The 16,487-nt window shown below is 34.6% G+C and overlaps 1 protein-coding gene across 2 annotated transcripts in view; it reads right to left on the bottom strand.

Moving 5' to 3' along the window:
- LOC117120355 (proteasomal ATPase-associated factor 1-like) overlaps positions 1 to 16,487 on the bottom strand; it is a 57,017-nt gene that overhangs the window by 10,382 nt on the left and 30,148 nt on the right. For both annotated transcript variants that reach the window (XM_033265380.1, XM_033265381.1), the window contains exons 9-10: positions 14,192 to 14,283; positions 12,652 to 12,767 (exon numbers count right to left, since the gene is read on the bottom strand). In XM_033265380.1, coding sequence (XP_033121271.1) covers positions 12,652 to 12,767; positions 14,192 to 14,283 — 208 coding nt within the window. The remainder of the gene's footprint in view (positions 1 to 12,651; positions 12,768 to 14,191; positions 14,284 to 16,487) is intronic.

Below are 16,487 nucleotides of genomic sequence, written 5' to 3'. Positions count from 1 at the left end.
AAGTGGGGGAGGGGTGCCATTTCATAAGGTCCAGTATGCGAGGGAAGCGAGCATGTAGGCTGGGGAGAGAGGGGGGGCCGCCAAGGGCCCCAGTGGGGGTCCAGAGGGGTTCACCCCCTGGAAGCTACGGATATTTTACGAAGTTTGGTGAATTTTATAAGTTATTTTATAGGCATTTGTTGTAATTTCCAGTGGCGGACCCAGGAATTCGTAATAGAAGGGCCCAGTGAGGGTACTTTCACAGATAGAAGATCTATACTAACAATTTAGGGGGTGGAGGCTGGGCCGGCTGGGCCCCCTTGAATCTGCCACTGGGTACTTTAGCAGATGGAGAATCTATACCACCTCAGCCCCACCATGGTTGGGGCTGAGGTAAGAAAATTTGTTATTATGGCACCTCTAGATGGCCGGAAATTACACTCTCAGACTTAGAATTTGAATATAATTTTCCATATGTCTCCATTAAAAAAAAACTCCCTCCCCCTTGAACGCGCCACAGATTTCCAAGCAAAGTCGAAGTCGAGATTGCTTCCACGACCTCAATGAATTATTTATCATGAGTGTTATCCTTGATATGGGTTCCCCGTCAAAAACTTCACTTTTCCCCCCGATGGATAAAAATTACCCTTCTATCCCATAGTAAAATATTTTATAGAATTCTAAAAAAAGTCTATAGACGTTTAAGAGTTTTTATAGAATTCTATAGAAAATTTATCCAAGAATAATTTCTTTATATAAAACCTATCCATTCTCTATAGAGATAGTTCTATAGAAATATAATTCTATAGAAAAATGATCCAAGATTTTGTCTCTATACAAGACCCATCCATGCTCTATAGAGATAGTGCTATAGAAATATAATTCTATAGATAATGAATTAGAAGAAAAAATGTATATACTTTTATAGAAAGAGTTCTAATTTAATTTTATACACTTTCTAGATTTAATTATATATTTTCTTTTCAGATTTTTTAAACATAGTGTCTACAGAATTTCTATTTCTCTTTCAGAAAAATCCTATAGAATTCTCGTTTTATTCTGATATATTTTCTATGTAATTTTGAAAGATTTTTGATAAAATTGTTTATAAAGTCTTTAGAAATTTTACAGTTGAATGTATAGAATGAATAATATACAATTTCTATAGAATTATTAATTGATTTCTTATGGAATTCATTATTTTTTACATCATAATTGGGGATTTATATTAAAATTCTATATACATTCTATATACATTTTATGATAAAACAAGTGAATCGTCGATGATGAAAAAAGTAAATCGTGGATTATGAACCTAGTGAATCGTCGATGATGAAACAAATCATCGATGATGAACTTAACAAGTAAATCGTCGATGATGAAAAAAGTGAATCGTAAATGATGAAACATCGAATCGTTGATGATGAAACAGGTGAATCGTCGATGAATCGCTGACTTTAATTAAAGGGTTGCGATTTTTTTTCGCGCAAGCAACAAGGTCTGACGATGATCTGCTGAAGACAGGTCTAGACCTAGGGCCACGAACTAGCCTAGGCCTAGAAACAGCAGAATGTGTATGTTTGATTATTTTTATGTTTACAGTATTTGCTTGTTAATTTGTTTGCTTTTCTCTTTATTCATATTGTTTATTTGTGCATTTTTATTTGACTATATATATTTGTATATTTGTTTTAATTTATTCATTTGTTTATCTGTTTGCATGTTATTTATGTATTTATTATAACTGACATCAAATAAAGTTCATATTATGTATTACTGTATATATATCGTACAATACTCAATCTCCTTTTCATTCACATTGCGGTCGTCTAACGTTAGTCATTTTAATCTACGTCAGTGTGACCAGTGATGTAAATCAAATTAGGCCAAGGGCTGATGGGATTATGCTGAATTCCCCCCTCCTGCCGCCTAATGAAAGCAATACTAATGTCATATAGCCGTCGGAAGTATTTTGCAAGTGGTCCGGCCATTAGTCAGAACGGGGGGGTGGGGTACTTAACAATTTTGGTTGTAAAAAGACCCGCTACCCCTATCCACGGATACAGGATTTAAAATTAAATTTAGTGGGGTCTGAGTGCACCTACTCCAGACCAACGATGATTGTTGAACAACATTTTTTGCAACTCTGAATGCCCAGAAATAGATGCTGACAATGTGTAGGGCCGCTACCCCTTCCCTCAAGGGCCAGCCATAAGAAATAAAGTTAGCATGGAGATAGAGTCTATGTTGGAAATATGGTGCTTCTGGATGCCTGGAAATAGAAGCTGGCAAACCTGCCACCACCCATTCCCATCTGAACACAGAATGTGGTAGCATTGACACAATTAAAATTGGGAAAAAGATAAATGTTAATACAGTAGGTCTTCTGCGAATGATATATTGTTCAAGATTTAATTAAGTTGCTTATTTCTCCAGGAATAATTAAGTGCAAGAAAAACGAATGTTATATTGCAAGGAATAACAATGACTATAAACTATAGTTATATTTACATGACGTGAAGGATATTGCGAAATATGCATTCAAGTACAAGTGCAAGAGTACAATATGCAAGAAACAAGAATGTATATATAATTTAAGGAATAACAATATGCAATTAAATAAAACATGTTCTATGAATACACAGGATACAATATGCTATGAATTAACTTTGTAAATACAATAGGCCTATGCCTACACAAATAACGTAGAGTTTCGAGAAACATACTGCTGGAACAAGTTTAATTACTCTTACTTCCAAATTTAACCTGAAGCATAATCAATTATTTATCCCGCTCTAGATGAGTTGTACATCACTTGAATTGTTAAAAAATGTTTTAATTAAATCCTGTGTTTCCCTCTAGTAGACACTCTAATTTTAGTCAATAAATTTATGTCAGACAGACCATGTAGGTACCTCCAGGTACAGATCTAACAGAGAGAAAGACATACTAATATAGAGCACTAACATTCAAGGGCTATCAAGCTTTTTTGTAAAAGAGTGGAGGGGCCCAATGTTGTTGAATGTGGCTGGTTTTACAGGAATGGGTACAGAGGTTACCGCGGACACTTTGTTTACCTGGATGCCCAGAAAAAATATGAAATAATGATAATAATAATAACAATAATAATAAGAATAATAATAATAAAATAACAATAAGGGGATGATGATCCCAGAACCCTCACAAGGGACCCAGAAGGGAACTCCCCTGGGCAGGGAACTCTGACAATTTAGAGATTTGAAAGGCTTTAAACGAGTCTCACACCACGTAAATTAATTTTTTTCCTCCATCAAATTTTGTTTTCTTTTTCTCCCCGCCTGGGGAGCTCCCCTTGATGGGAGAGGGGAGGGGGATGTAGCCACTCAGACTCCACTGGCACCACAACTGATTTGGTCATCAGTGTTTTACTCAACATAACAACATAAATGAACTTTTTTCTTGATCGTTATGGGTATCGGTATAGGCTCACACTGTGTTTACCTTGATGATAAAAAGATTGGATTTTTTTTTCTGCGTATTGTCATAATACGAATTGACTGTGATTGACTCTTAAACATGGGATTTATTTTCTTCTTGTGTCATTTCATAATCATATAGATTCAAATCCAGTACAGTGCAGTGGTAGATCCAGGAATTTGAAATAAAGGGGGCCCAGAGAGGGGCTTTCACAGATGGAGGATGATCTCAGTCCCACCAGGTTGGGGCTGAGATAAGAAAATGTATGATTATGGCAACTCTAGATGGCCAGAAATGCCACTGTGAGACTTAAATTTGAATACAATTTTCTTTTTTTCACTGTTTTTTTTTAATTTGCAAAATTTAGGAGAGGGGGCCTGGGCAGTCCCCTCTAAGATGATTCCGCCACTTAAATACTGTAACCCTCACACTGCTTTCTATGTCATTTACTTTATTCATTCTGATCCCGGAAACGATACTTCAATGGTGGTGGTTCCAGAAAGTCGAAATAGAGGGGTTCCAGGGAGGGTCTTGCGCAAATAGAATGTCCACCCACCTCAGCCTCACAACTGTTGTGGGGCTGAAAAAAATTATGATTATGGCACCTCTAGATGGCCAGAAATGGCAATCTCAGATTAAAAGTTGAATACAATTTTGTCTGTTTTCTCTATATTTTTAAAAATAATTTTGAATAATAATAATTTTTTTATAATAATAATAATACTGTAATAATAATAGGTCAATTTATAAGGCACAAATAAACAAGGTGTAAGCACCAAATAATAATAATAATAATAATAACAATAATAATAATAATAATGACATTGCAGCGTTCGTAAAATGTTTGTCACTGGTGCCAATGGCCCCCCCCGCCCCATCCGCTTCCGCCGCCGTTGGGATAACCAAACACAGTTCTTTTGAGGTAAATTCAGGTTTAACATTATCTTATTGTAAAGTATCTTTAAGAAGAGAAAATTAAATTTGTGTTAAATCTGTATTTATGTCATCTGTTTTTAAAATTAAAACGTTTCAAAAAGTCAAACAATGCAATCAGTATATCCCCATGACTTATATAATGTTAAAATGTACAGAAGTAAGCTCAGTCTAAACTTGGTCCAAACTCAGTGGCGGCACCAGCGGGGCAGGGGGCTTAAGCTCCCAACTGGACAAGACAAGCACCCCCACCCAACCAGCTGAGCTCATCGGGCAGTCGGATAAAAAAAAATTTAAAAATAGCCCTACACCAAGTCAAAACATTTGTCTTTCAGTCGTAGAGCGCCATTTCTGGCCATCCAGAGGCAGCCCTCAAAATTAGGAAAAAAGTATGTCGGCAAACAAAATTTTTAAATCGCCGGCGCTATAAAATTGACGACAATTATAACGTCGGCAGTTTTTAGTTTCAGTTACAGCCCTGAAATCAACCCATGCTGACCTGTTATAGCAGTGATGGATGTCTTTTTAAGTCACCCAATCAAGCTGAAAAGCCTAGCCTATGTACTGATGTTCAAATTCACAACTAATTGTTGATAAAATGTTGAACAGTGTTAATTTTATGATAATGAATAAAATAATGAAACTACAAAAAAAAAAAAAACATACAGAGAAATCTCCAAATTCCGAATGCCAAGAAAGCAGAATTTCATGCTAAACCAAACTTTCTTCTTTCAATTTTTAAGTCCCAAAACCATTCCTATTCTTCCTTTAATAAAATACTTCTGAAAACTGGATCTCCCTTTTTCGAATTCCGGACATTTTATCCGGTCCGGAACATAAATTTAATAAAAATCAACTTTTTCCAGACGAAAATAATGCAGTAATCATTGCTATCTGTTAATTATATGATAATGAATATTAAAAATGAAACTACAAAAAAAAAAACACACACAGGGGAATCTCCAAATTCCGAATGCCCAGAAAGCAGAATTTCATGCTAAACCAAACTTTCTTCTTTCAATTTTTAAGTCCCAAAACCATTCCTATTCTTCCTTTAATAAAATACTTCTGAAAACTGGATCTCCCTTTTTCGAATTCCGGACATTTTATTCGGTCCGGAACATAAATTTAATAAAAATCAACTTTTCCAGACGAAAATAACGCAATAATCATCGCTGTCTGTTAATTAACAGGCCTAGCACACACCACCCTATGAATGAACTGTCGTACAGCTAGCTCAGTCCCAATATCGTAGCCATAGAGATTATCTAGTTATTAAAACAACACACCAGTAGGCCTAAACGTTAATGTTAGATGAATAAAATGAAATTTACGCCTTCCATTGTTTATAAAGTGCATTATCGCCTTCTGGCCTAAAATCGATTAGAATAAAAAAAAGACAGAACTCAAAGCAAGTTTCTACGACAGCTGACTCTTTTTCAGTAGACGTTTAATTCGGATTTGTTGAATGTCGTAGTAGATTCATCAGTGTAAATTACAAATGCATAGAATTTTCACTCAATCCTCAAAAGCATGTTGCTAATTACGGAGGAAATTTGTAGAGAATGAAATTTACATTTTTAAGATTTATTTAGATTTGACTGTAAAACAAGACCACGAGGGTCTGTTATTTGTTTTAATAAATCTGTTTAATTAAAAATTAATCGATTTGCACTGAGCTTGTTCCTATCTGCAAGCCGTGACGCACTACGAAACTTTGGGCAATCTGACGTCATCACAGCCAAGCACATGTTTGCCCATCCATGACCCCATGAAACAAATTAACCAATTAGCTTGGACCTAATGTTTACACGAAGAATGGGGTGTGTTTGGAAAAAAAATATCAGACCAAAAATGCATGTAAAAACAATATAAAAGCATGAAACATACAATATCGTTTGATTTTATTCACATTTTACTCATAATACAACATAAGACATTAAATAACTTGCTTTCATTAAGAATAAAGTTTATTATTGTGTTCACGGCGATCCTGCCGAGTCTACCACCACTGGTACTGCCAGTACCAGCATAGGCCAGGGTTTACTTGGGCTAGGCCCAAAATCTTCACGTCGGCGTTGGGTGGCTAGACGCCGCCGCCGTTTACGTCGGCATTGCCAAATGCCGGCGTTAATTTTGAGGGCTGCAGAGGTCCCTATTTTTTTTTAAATCTCATTTTGAAGGGAGACCTCTCCCCTCCTTAGGCATACAAGCTCAAACCCCCCTGTCAGACAGCTTAGACCCCCCATCCCCCAGAAAATATATCTTAGAGCCGCTACTGTCCAAACTATGAAGTTTTATGCGACAAATGACATCAACATGCCCATAACATGGGTGTGATATTACAACATCATGCCTATATATGGGTGTGATATTACAACATCATGCCTATATATGGGTGTGATATTACAACATCATGCCTATATATGGGTGTGATATTACAACATCATGCCTATATATGGGTGTGATATTACAAAATCATGTCTATATTACGTCATCATGCCTATATATGGGTGTGATATTACGTCATCATGCCTATATATGGGTGTGATATTACGTCATCATGCCTATATATGGGTGTGATATTACGTCATCATGCCTATATATGGGTGTGATATTACGTCATCATGCCTATATATGGGTGTGATATTACGTCATCATGCCTATATATGGGTGTGATATTACGTCATCATGCCTATATATGGGTGTGATATTACGTCATCATGCCTATATATGGGTGTGATATTACATCATCATGCCTATATATGGGTGTGATATTACATCATCATGCCTATATATGGGTGTGATATTACATCATCATGCCTATATATGGGTGTGATATTACATCATCATGCCTATATATGGATATAGATGTGATATAGACATCATAATTCCATAGATGGGTGGTGTGATATCCTCATCATGCACATATATGGATGTGATATGAAATCACAATGCATAACTGATATGAAATCACCATGCCCATATAAGGGTGCGATATGACATCATCATGTCCATCTGTAGGGTAAATTATAGATTTGTCACTATACAAGCTTTTAGATTTTTTTTCTAGCTATTTAGCAGCTTAAATTTTTCAGGATATTCATAATTATGAAATTCTTAATAAATGGGGCACGTGTTCCATGACCTTTGACAGATAAAAGAGCTTCATTTGCATTTACGATGCAGGTAATCATTCAAGCAATTGCCTTAACTCAAGGCCGTTACCCTAGATAAATGATAGATCTACAATCATATGCATCTGAATATTAAAAAATGGTAATGAGAAATGAGATGGAAAAAACATATACCAAGCTCCCCTTGATAGCTGTCCACTTCAAGACCATAAATAACCGTAGGGCATAGGTGGGAAAATGCGGACCGACAGTGACATTGTTGTGGCCCACAAAAATGCATTAAAAATGCTATACGATGTGTGTGGCCCGCTAAACATCTCTGAATAGAAAACACCATCTTTTTAATGGCCCGACACCGATCATCTGTAAAAAGTAATATTAAAACTGAGAATAAAATAGTATAAAGGCAGTGCATGAAGGATTTTGGAAGCACTGGAAACATCAAAGTTTTGGTACGGCCCAGAGTGTTAAATCAAAAACTCACTTCGGCCGCCTCCGACTAATTTTTATGCCCACCCTGGCTGTAGGGGAAGAAGCTTTCTATAAAAAAACATTGGGAAAAGGAAAAACCTTTGAAGAGCAAATTTCTAATATTTAGATAAAAAAATACTCCTAAATGGAGAAGGGAATGAGGCTTGATAATTTTGGACTACCTAAACCTGCCAACTCTCACGCATAATGTGCGAGTCTCACGCATGAACATCCACTTTTTATGTCTCGCACCTACGCTGTATTATCACATGCATCATATCAATTTTATAAAAAATGAAGTGATTTTGTCATTAAAATTTGAATAATCAGGAGCAGTACCACCACTAAAAAAAATTAACATAGAGGGTACTCTATTTCATGATTTTTACATAGAGGGCACTATATACAAATTTTAATTATTTATTTTTTTTTGTCTCTTGCATCAGATGCCAACAAAGTTAGCAGGTATAACCACGATAATCCACTCTGGAATTCTTACAATGAGAATCTCGAGAATATCATTGAAGCTATTCTCATTTTAATAACTCTCACTTTCAATTCATCAATAGCAAGTTTTCAAGGTTTTCTGGTACTGATTAAGACAGATAAACAATTTAAAAATAAACTTTAATGTCTGGAAGAGAGAAAAAAAATTATTGTTTTCGTTTATTTGCACGGTTATCGAATTTTGAATTGCAGATACAACCTTGATGGATCATGTTGAATATAAACTGTAGGTTTGTGATTATAATATAGACAATGATCTGTGTGTGAGATAGAGTTAGTGAAGACAGTGAAAAGTGGGCGTATGTGGGTAAGAACATATAGGAATACGCATGTTTTCGTATACAAATCTTAGCATAATACATATTCAAATTTCTATACCAAATGTATTTTCTATACTTAGTGTCTGTGAGAAGTAACTTAATACCTAAACAGAAACATACACAGCAGCAAATTGAAACTGCCTACGTGCATATCTATTTCACAGCGGCCTTGACAACACATTTTGTTAGTTTTTTTCATAAACATGGATTCAGTGCGGATTGTCTTGAGTGCCTCAGCCAGCCCTGACCTTACAGACTGAAGTTCAATTGCGCTTTTAAATCTATATTAAGCTGTAGAATATTCTGTATGGTATTTAAAACATCACCTAAATTTTCATATCAGTCTCAGCCTTGACCTACGACAAGATTGAAGCATTTCTGAAATATTAAACATTCAACTCACAAATAGACGCATCAGTGGTAATAAATCAGAAATAATCTTCCAATGAGGCTAGTTAAATTTTTATCAAAACATCAATCTGATTTTCAAATGTGGCTAATAATCAAAATTCTACATAATAATGCTAAAAATGCTAAACTATGATTTAGAGTTTTAAACCAAGCTATGATATGAATGAATGAGCGCATGAAGTATCGTTGGTTGCTTTTGTAACCCAACTCATCTATGGAGGCTTGACCAATGAGGACCTTCCAACTATACACCATGGGTGTAATTATCCATAATCAATGTTGAACTTCATCCAAGCCCTATGTTTATTTTGTTCATGTCTCATAAAAATGTAGGTAATAAAATAATAATAATAATAATAATGATAATAATAATAATAATAAAACCCCAGTAGTGTATTACAGCGCATCATTGAAAGAGTATCTACATCATTAGCGACTGATCTCCATTAAAAAACGTAAAAGTAACAATAAAAATACTAATTGAAAAATAAAATGTATAACTGTTAGGTTTACATAATATACATGTAAAAAAAAAATTAGAACTGTGGTCAAATGGAAACAAATAATCAAATGTTACTGCATCAAGTGTGAATGTTGTCAACATTTCTATACATTAACATATCAATTAACTATTATTAATAATATTATCATCATATTATCTCATGTAATCTATGTATCTATGTTACAAAAAAAGTTCAAACTCTAGTTATAATACTGTATCAATCAACAGTGTATTATGTTTAATATAATTATATCATAATCCCTATAGACAAGCATTGTTTACCTTAAATATTATATCATTGTTATATTATATTATTATTACATAAACAATTAAAAATAATACTGTTAGTTTTTAATTTTATTAGTCATTTTCCTGAGCATGTACTTAGAGCTGTTCTACTTAGGTACAATGGTAGTGACGTTTTTGTAATTAACTTGAGTACGTGCCTTTTTTGCGAGTGCCACCAATTTGAAGATGTATGTTTGCAAACTAAATAGATAGATAACCTTACGGTACACGATGTATAAGTGGGTTCTGAGAATAATCTTGGTTCAAGGTTGTCTTGAAGTCTCGGTGATATTACTCTGACCTCAAATAGATGCGATGATTGACAAAAATAAAAATATAAACTTTAATCCACTACGTGGCTAATGTATTTAATATGTGACCGGCTCTGGCAAAACCCGCCGTTTGTCACAATCTATAATTTTGCATAAGCATCCAAAAATATGCAAGAATCAGAATTTTGAACATTTTCAGGTTTTTATATTTTATAAAAGAAGATATTTAAAGAACATTTCTGCAAAATATCAATTACTAAATCTCAATGAAAAGTATATTAACATATTTTTAAAAATATAAATCTTAATATTAATAAACTACTGATTTTGAAATCTTTGGAAGCTGCTTCTTAAAACCTACATGGCTAATATCCAATCAATTAAATATTCACTCTTTTAAAATATAATTCATGCAGAATAAAAAAATACCAAAAAATTAATAATAATAATAATAATAGTAATAATAATAATAATAATAATAGTAATAATAATAATAATAGTAATAGTAATAATAATAATTGTGTAGTTTTGTATAGCGCACAAATCCATCTAATGTAAGATGCTCAGGGTGCTTGATATGTGGACTAGGAACTCGATCAATGATTTTCTTCGCCCCTAAGGGTCCCTTCGTGTCTGTGCTACCTGGTAACCTGGTACCAGCAACTCTCGTCATCCATCACAGGGGCTGTCTGTTCCAGTACACCGGAGTATCCTCCTACTCGTCTCGAAGGATGTAAACGCTTCTTTACAGTGCACACTAGCCATTGTATACACTAGACCTACGGTTTATAATCCTTATCTTGTTCTACCACCAGAACCTTAAGCGAGCGTGCCGTTTGAACCAGTGCCGATATTAGGCTATGGCTTGCGGCGCCCCTGCTAACCGCTCAACCATTCGACTCACCGTTATTTAATTTTCCAAACAAACGACTGGTTTTCCCCGAGCCGGTGACGTATTATAAAATTGGAAGTTTGTATTTTAAGTCTGTACCTAAGTTTTGATGTAAATGCGGTTGGTTTTGTTAGGTAAGATTATATCACAAACATAAAAATTCAATAATTTATTTACAAAATATTATCAGAGCACTTATAATTAAAACGTGTTCCACATCAAACTATTAACAAAATCTTATTTATGTATTTATATTCTGCAAGCAATTTGGTATTATAAATTTCATTTGAGATCATTCACATTCTGAAATGCAACATGAAATTCATCTTGGATTTGGCATTTGACAATAAAGAGCATCTTGTATTTGCATCTACCAGGAAACCATAATAAATAATCCAGGGTGATGAGAGGCAAATGTAAATATAAAGTGTCTTGCCCAAGGACACAAAGACTGTGAACAGCATCAGTCTTGAACTCACGACCTGCCGTTGAAAGCCGAAACCTTTACCCAACACCGCATGGCTTCTACCACCACCGTATGTTAACATTCAGAACCAACATCACTCTGCACTATATTTAAAATTTTCTTGTTTTCATCGCTAGGGTTTACTGGGTCACTAAATCATTCACATATTCTTAGAACATGATGACTGTACATTTACGTAAAAGGTTTGTAAACTTGTAAACAATACAAACCTCAGACAAGCATTTGTGAAAAAACAGAAGATGTCACAGAATGTAATTTAGGTAATACCTTAAGTTTACAGTAATAACACCAAAATTAATAGAGCACTAAATGACATATATATAATCTTCACCAAGGTTGTTTAAACAAGCTGTCTTTTGTTCAAACACTTAAAAAAAAAAAAAAAAATGGAAAAAACCTTTTTGAATGAACCAGTCAAGGCTGCATTTGAACAAGGAAACATTTTGTAAAGCCGGCAAATAAAGGCTAATGACGTCAATCAAAATGCCCACTCATTGGTCAATGTACTTCAAGACCCTACTGCCGCTAAACCATAACAATTGCAAAGTAAGTAGAGTATCATCTCATCTATTTGTACCACCAGGAAAAAAAAATGCGGTAGAAAAAGTAAATTAGATTGCACAAAAATATAGGTATTATCATTTTTGTTAAAGAATTAATCAACAGAGGGCAGCAAATAGACTACTGTATTTATCAAGAACTTATGCGATGGCGTGATCAAATGCTATGTATTTGTCCTTGAAACAGCATTGCAACAGTGGTGTATCCAGGATATTAAAAAGCGGGGTGGTGAATAGAAATATTACATCCAATGAACATTACACTTGGTTATACACCATAAAACTGGTTTTTAACGCCCAATGTAACTTACTTTGCCACTTTTTTCCAGTACTTGACTGTTTTTTCCACGTTTGAACAAAAAGGGAGGTGCTCAGGCACCGAGAGCACCCTACCTACCTCCCCCGGTTATGGCACTGTAGAAATAATAAGCATTACCTTGGATCCGTGATATCGACTAAAAAGATCTTGCCATCCTGTGTTCCTGCTGCAATACATGTCTTTGAAAGCATCTGACAACAATTAAAAGCTTTCTCATGTTCTATACGGAAAATCTGAAACATAAAATAAATTAAACTAAATTTCCTCTGTGAATTTACAAAAAACAACCCACCCCACAATGTTGTTTAAACTTGACTGTGACAACTTATACAATAAGGAGACACTTCGTTTGGCGCAGCAGATTCTACTATGGTTTTTGATTTTGTGTTCGGGATCTATAACCACTGGCTGTCTTTTCATGACCAGCCATTCTTGGATACCCTAGCACGCATTATATGAAATAATTAGCCCAGATGACATGTGTATTTAATGAACGATTACATTTACGTAATACATTCTGCAAAGAACCTATGACCCATAACGGCAGAGTAAAAGGGGCTGTATGGACCAGTGCAAAGGGGACCCCACCCCACACATCTAGAAAGATGTACTGGGTTCTTTAATGACACTTGGCCTATGGTTTATAGTCCTTATCCAAGGAGATTTGTTACCAATAAAAACCATATGCGAGCCAGCTACTCGAACCAGCGCTGATATTATGGCTATAGGTTGTTGCGCCCCTGCTTTAACCACTCGATCATTTGACTTGCTTAAAAAGGAATTCCTCGAAATGCAGTAGCCTCCCCAGTGACTTGTTAGGGGTTATTTCAATAAAAAAATAAAGGCATTTTTCCTACATCTGTTCAATAATTATACCGATTTCCTCTACAGGCATTCCTCACCTTTAACAAGAAATTTTACCCCTCTCTGCTTCAAATGTTTTAATTCCACTTTTTCAGGCAGTTTTCCCCTCAGCTGATCAAACATTTTGATTCCCTTATTTTCAAAAGGAAACATCTGAAGACTTATCTTGACCAGCTGCTAAACTGACTTTCACCTCTATTTGATTTATAGACTGTTATTTTCTTTTCACTTGATTACATACAGTTACAGTATCTTCATTTTATTTATTTTAAAAGACCAGAAAACTTAAAAAAAAAAACATCAGTAGTGGCAAGTTGTAAGTCATGAGAGGGTAAACTTTGCTCAGTAAGTTGCCTTGTAGAGGTAAACAGAGATATTCTAACTATGAATTAAAGTTCATTTTATGGCTTTTACTTTTGCATTGTTGTTCAATGCATTGACGTTTCTACCACTTTTTTGATATACAAACCTAACATTATTATAAATCCTCCTTTCTTCAGACAATTTTCCATTCTTCTTTTCCCCCTTATATCAAGTATTTTCCCCTTATCTAAAAACATGACTCCCACCTCACCAGAAACTTATCCCACTACTATACACAATTTCCCTTCCTCTTCACACTTATTCTCCATATACCTATATACGAAAACTATACAATAAATTCTTTTGGCAGATATATTAATCTTTAAAAATAATGACTCATGTAATAAATTCAAAATAAGTAATTTTGACAGCCATCAATATCGGCTAATAATCAAGTAGACTATTTTAAAGATATTTAAATAGTTCTAACCTCTTTACGACTCTGCAATCCAAGGCCTATCAGTACTCCATCTTCGCAGGCTAGTACTAATAGCTTGTCTCCGGTTGCTATCTCTCTTTCGCCTGCAGAGGGAATTCGAAATTCAGGCAATCAATTGAAATAATCAGATTAAATCCATCAATCATCATTGTGATTATCACCATTAGTGACATCATAAATGTTGGATCATTATCATTAGAAAAACGAAAAATAATCAACAACTATCAGGCTCTATGGTTGGATTTTACATCTAGTACAGTATTATTGCAAATCAAATAGGAGACATTTTTCGAAGAAATTCATGAAACAGAAAAGTCAATATGATACAGTTAATTGAAAACATGTTTGGTGTATTTAAAATGAAACATAATATAAATAAATTGTTTTGATCATTCATTATCTTAATTATTATTTTATATATTTAATTCATTTCAGTATTGCACAATTAATAGATTTCATTTGCTTCGACTTTCCACTGAAATCATATTGACACATAAAAAGAAATTCTAGTGTAAGAACGTGTCAACAGGTGTGTAAGCACCTCTAAACCGACACATTCTCATAATGCACATGACCCAACAGCGAACAAATATGCAAGTCGAAAAAATAAAACCAAACAAGCAAAATTACAAAGTTCTCCATAAAGAACAAAAACATTTTGTGACCCAAGTGCATGCAATGGTCCAGTCAAACTCATTGATAAACAGAGGCACATAGAATGTAGGTAAGGCTCACCTAAAACAGGGTTCATACGTTTTTAAACAAGCAAAATTTCAGGATATTTGCAGGTCAAATTGTTCATATTTCAAGGACACATTATATCGCTTAACAGTAAAATATCGACGATTGATTATAAAATATGTACTGTATGCTAGGTACTAATTTTAAATGCATGTTAGTTGAGTGTATATTAAATTTACTCTAATTTGGAGGCGATGGATCTGTTTCTTTTTCTCACGCTCTTGGGAAATTCTGTTTTTCTTACACACGTAAAAATTTGTTGGTACGAAAGGAAATCCCACAAGTATGGGGAAGTAAAGTAAGGCAGGGCTGATAGCCTACAGTTGAACTGGAGTAGAATTCTCTCCTCGGCAACACAAATGTGCGCATACACAATGGTCTATCTATCTTATCGCTTAAATGATTGTGTTACCGGCGCGCCAGAATGACTCGGTTCTTTTGTGGCGCTGTGGGGTGGAGTACACGCCTGTCCAGGGTTGTTGTTCCACGAATGATAACTGTCTCAGCTTTGGCAAAGTTGACATAGATCAGTAAACAATTATTGCCTTTTTCAATGCGTGTACGTTGCGGAGACCTTAATTCATTTTATTTCATATATATTTAGGTATTTATAAATGTTTATGATTTAAGATTATGATTATAAATGTCTGAATTACAATTACATGTAACCATAATTAATATACAAGATTAAGAAAGCACCGCCTTACTAAAATATAGATGAACAATTTCATTTTATTACTGAATCACACAAGTTTGTACTGAGCCAGCCTCTCAGCCATTTTCAGCATTTGACATTTTTTCTGTCTTTGATGACTTTCCTGAATTGGCGGCGCACAAGAGTATCGTGGTAACCTAGTTGTGGGAACGTTTCTCATTCAATTTACTGTTTTAGGCAAGCTTTCAGTACTGGTTAAATGGTAAATGATCAAATTTCCAAGACATTCAAGTACAATTTCCAGGACTTTGCAGTTCTGGAAAATGCTCATTTGTTTTTCCAGGACATTCACAGAATTCAAGGACGGATACGAACCCTGTTAAAACCAGACATTGTGGAGCTTGGGATGAGGAAGTTTGTTCCACATTGGAACAATTCAATTGAAGAAGAATCTTCTGTAGGTTTCAGTTTTGTAATGTTTGTCAACGGGTTCGATATGGTCAGAGTTGCGAAGCGTATGTGAAGAAACGAGGGATTCATTAAATATGAAAAAATTATTAAAGATATATACATTGAACAGTTTATGGTAGTAAAAGATGAATTAAAAACTAAGTTGTGGTTAAAACAACACTGCATACAGAAATTAGAGATCATTAAGATTTGATAATTAAAGAGAATATAAAATAACTGTGTTAACAAATTGTAAAATATTCATTAGTACCACCAACATTATTATCAACATTGTTGTTAATGTCGTCAATGTCAATATCGATGTTAACATCAATATCATCATTGTCATCGACAATGTCATCATTGTCACTATTATCATCATCATTGTCATCCTCATTATCATCATCACTGTCGCCTTCATTGTCATCATCCTCAGCATTA

This window comes from Anneissia japonica, unplaced genomic scaffold (assembly GCF_011630105.1).
Source record: "Anneissia japonica isolate Jap-2015-1 unplaced genomic scaffold, ASM1163010v1 scaffold284953_len930413_cov181, whole genome shotgun sequence".
Classification (NCBI taxonomy): Eukaryota; Metazoa; Echinodermata; class Crinoidea; order Comatulida; family Comatulidae; genus Anneissia; species Anneissia japonica.
Note: the sequence above shows the minus strand (reverse complement) of the source record. Positions and strands in the feature narration are given on the sequence as shown.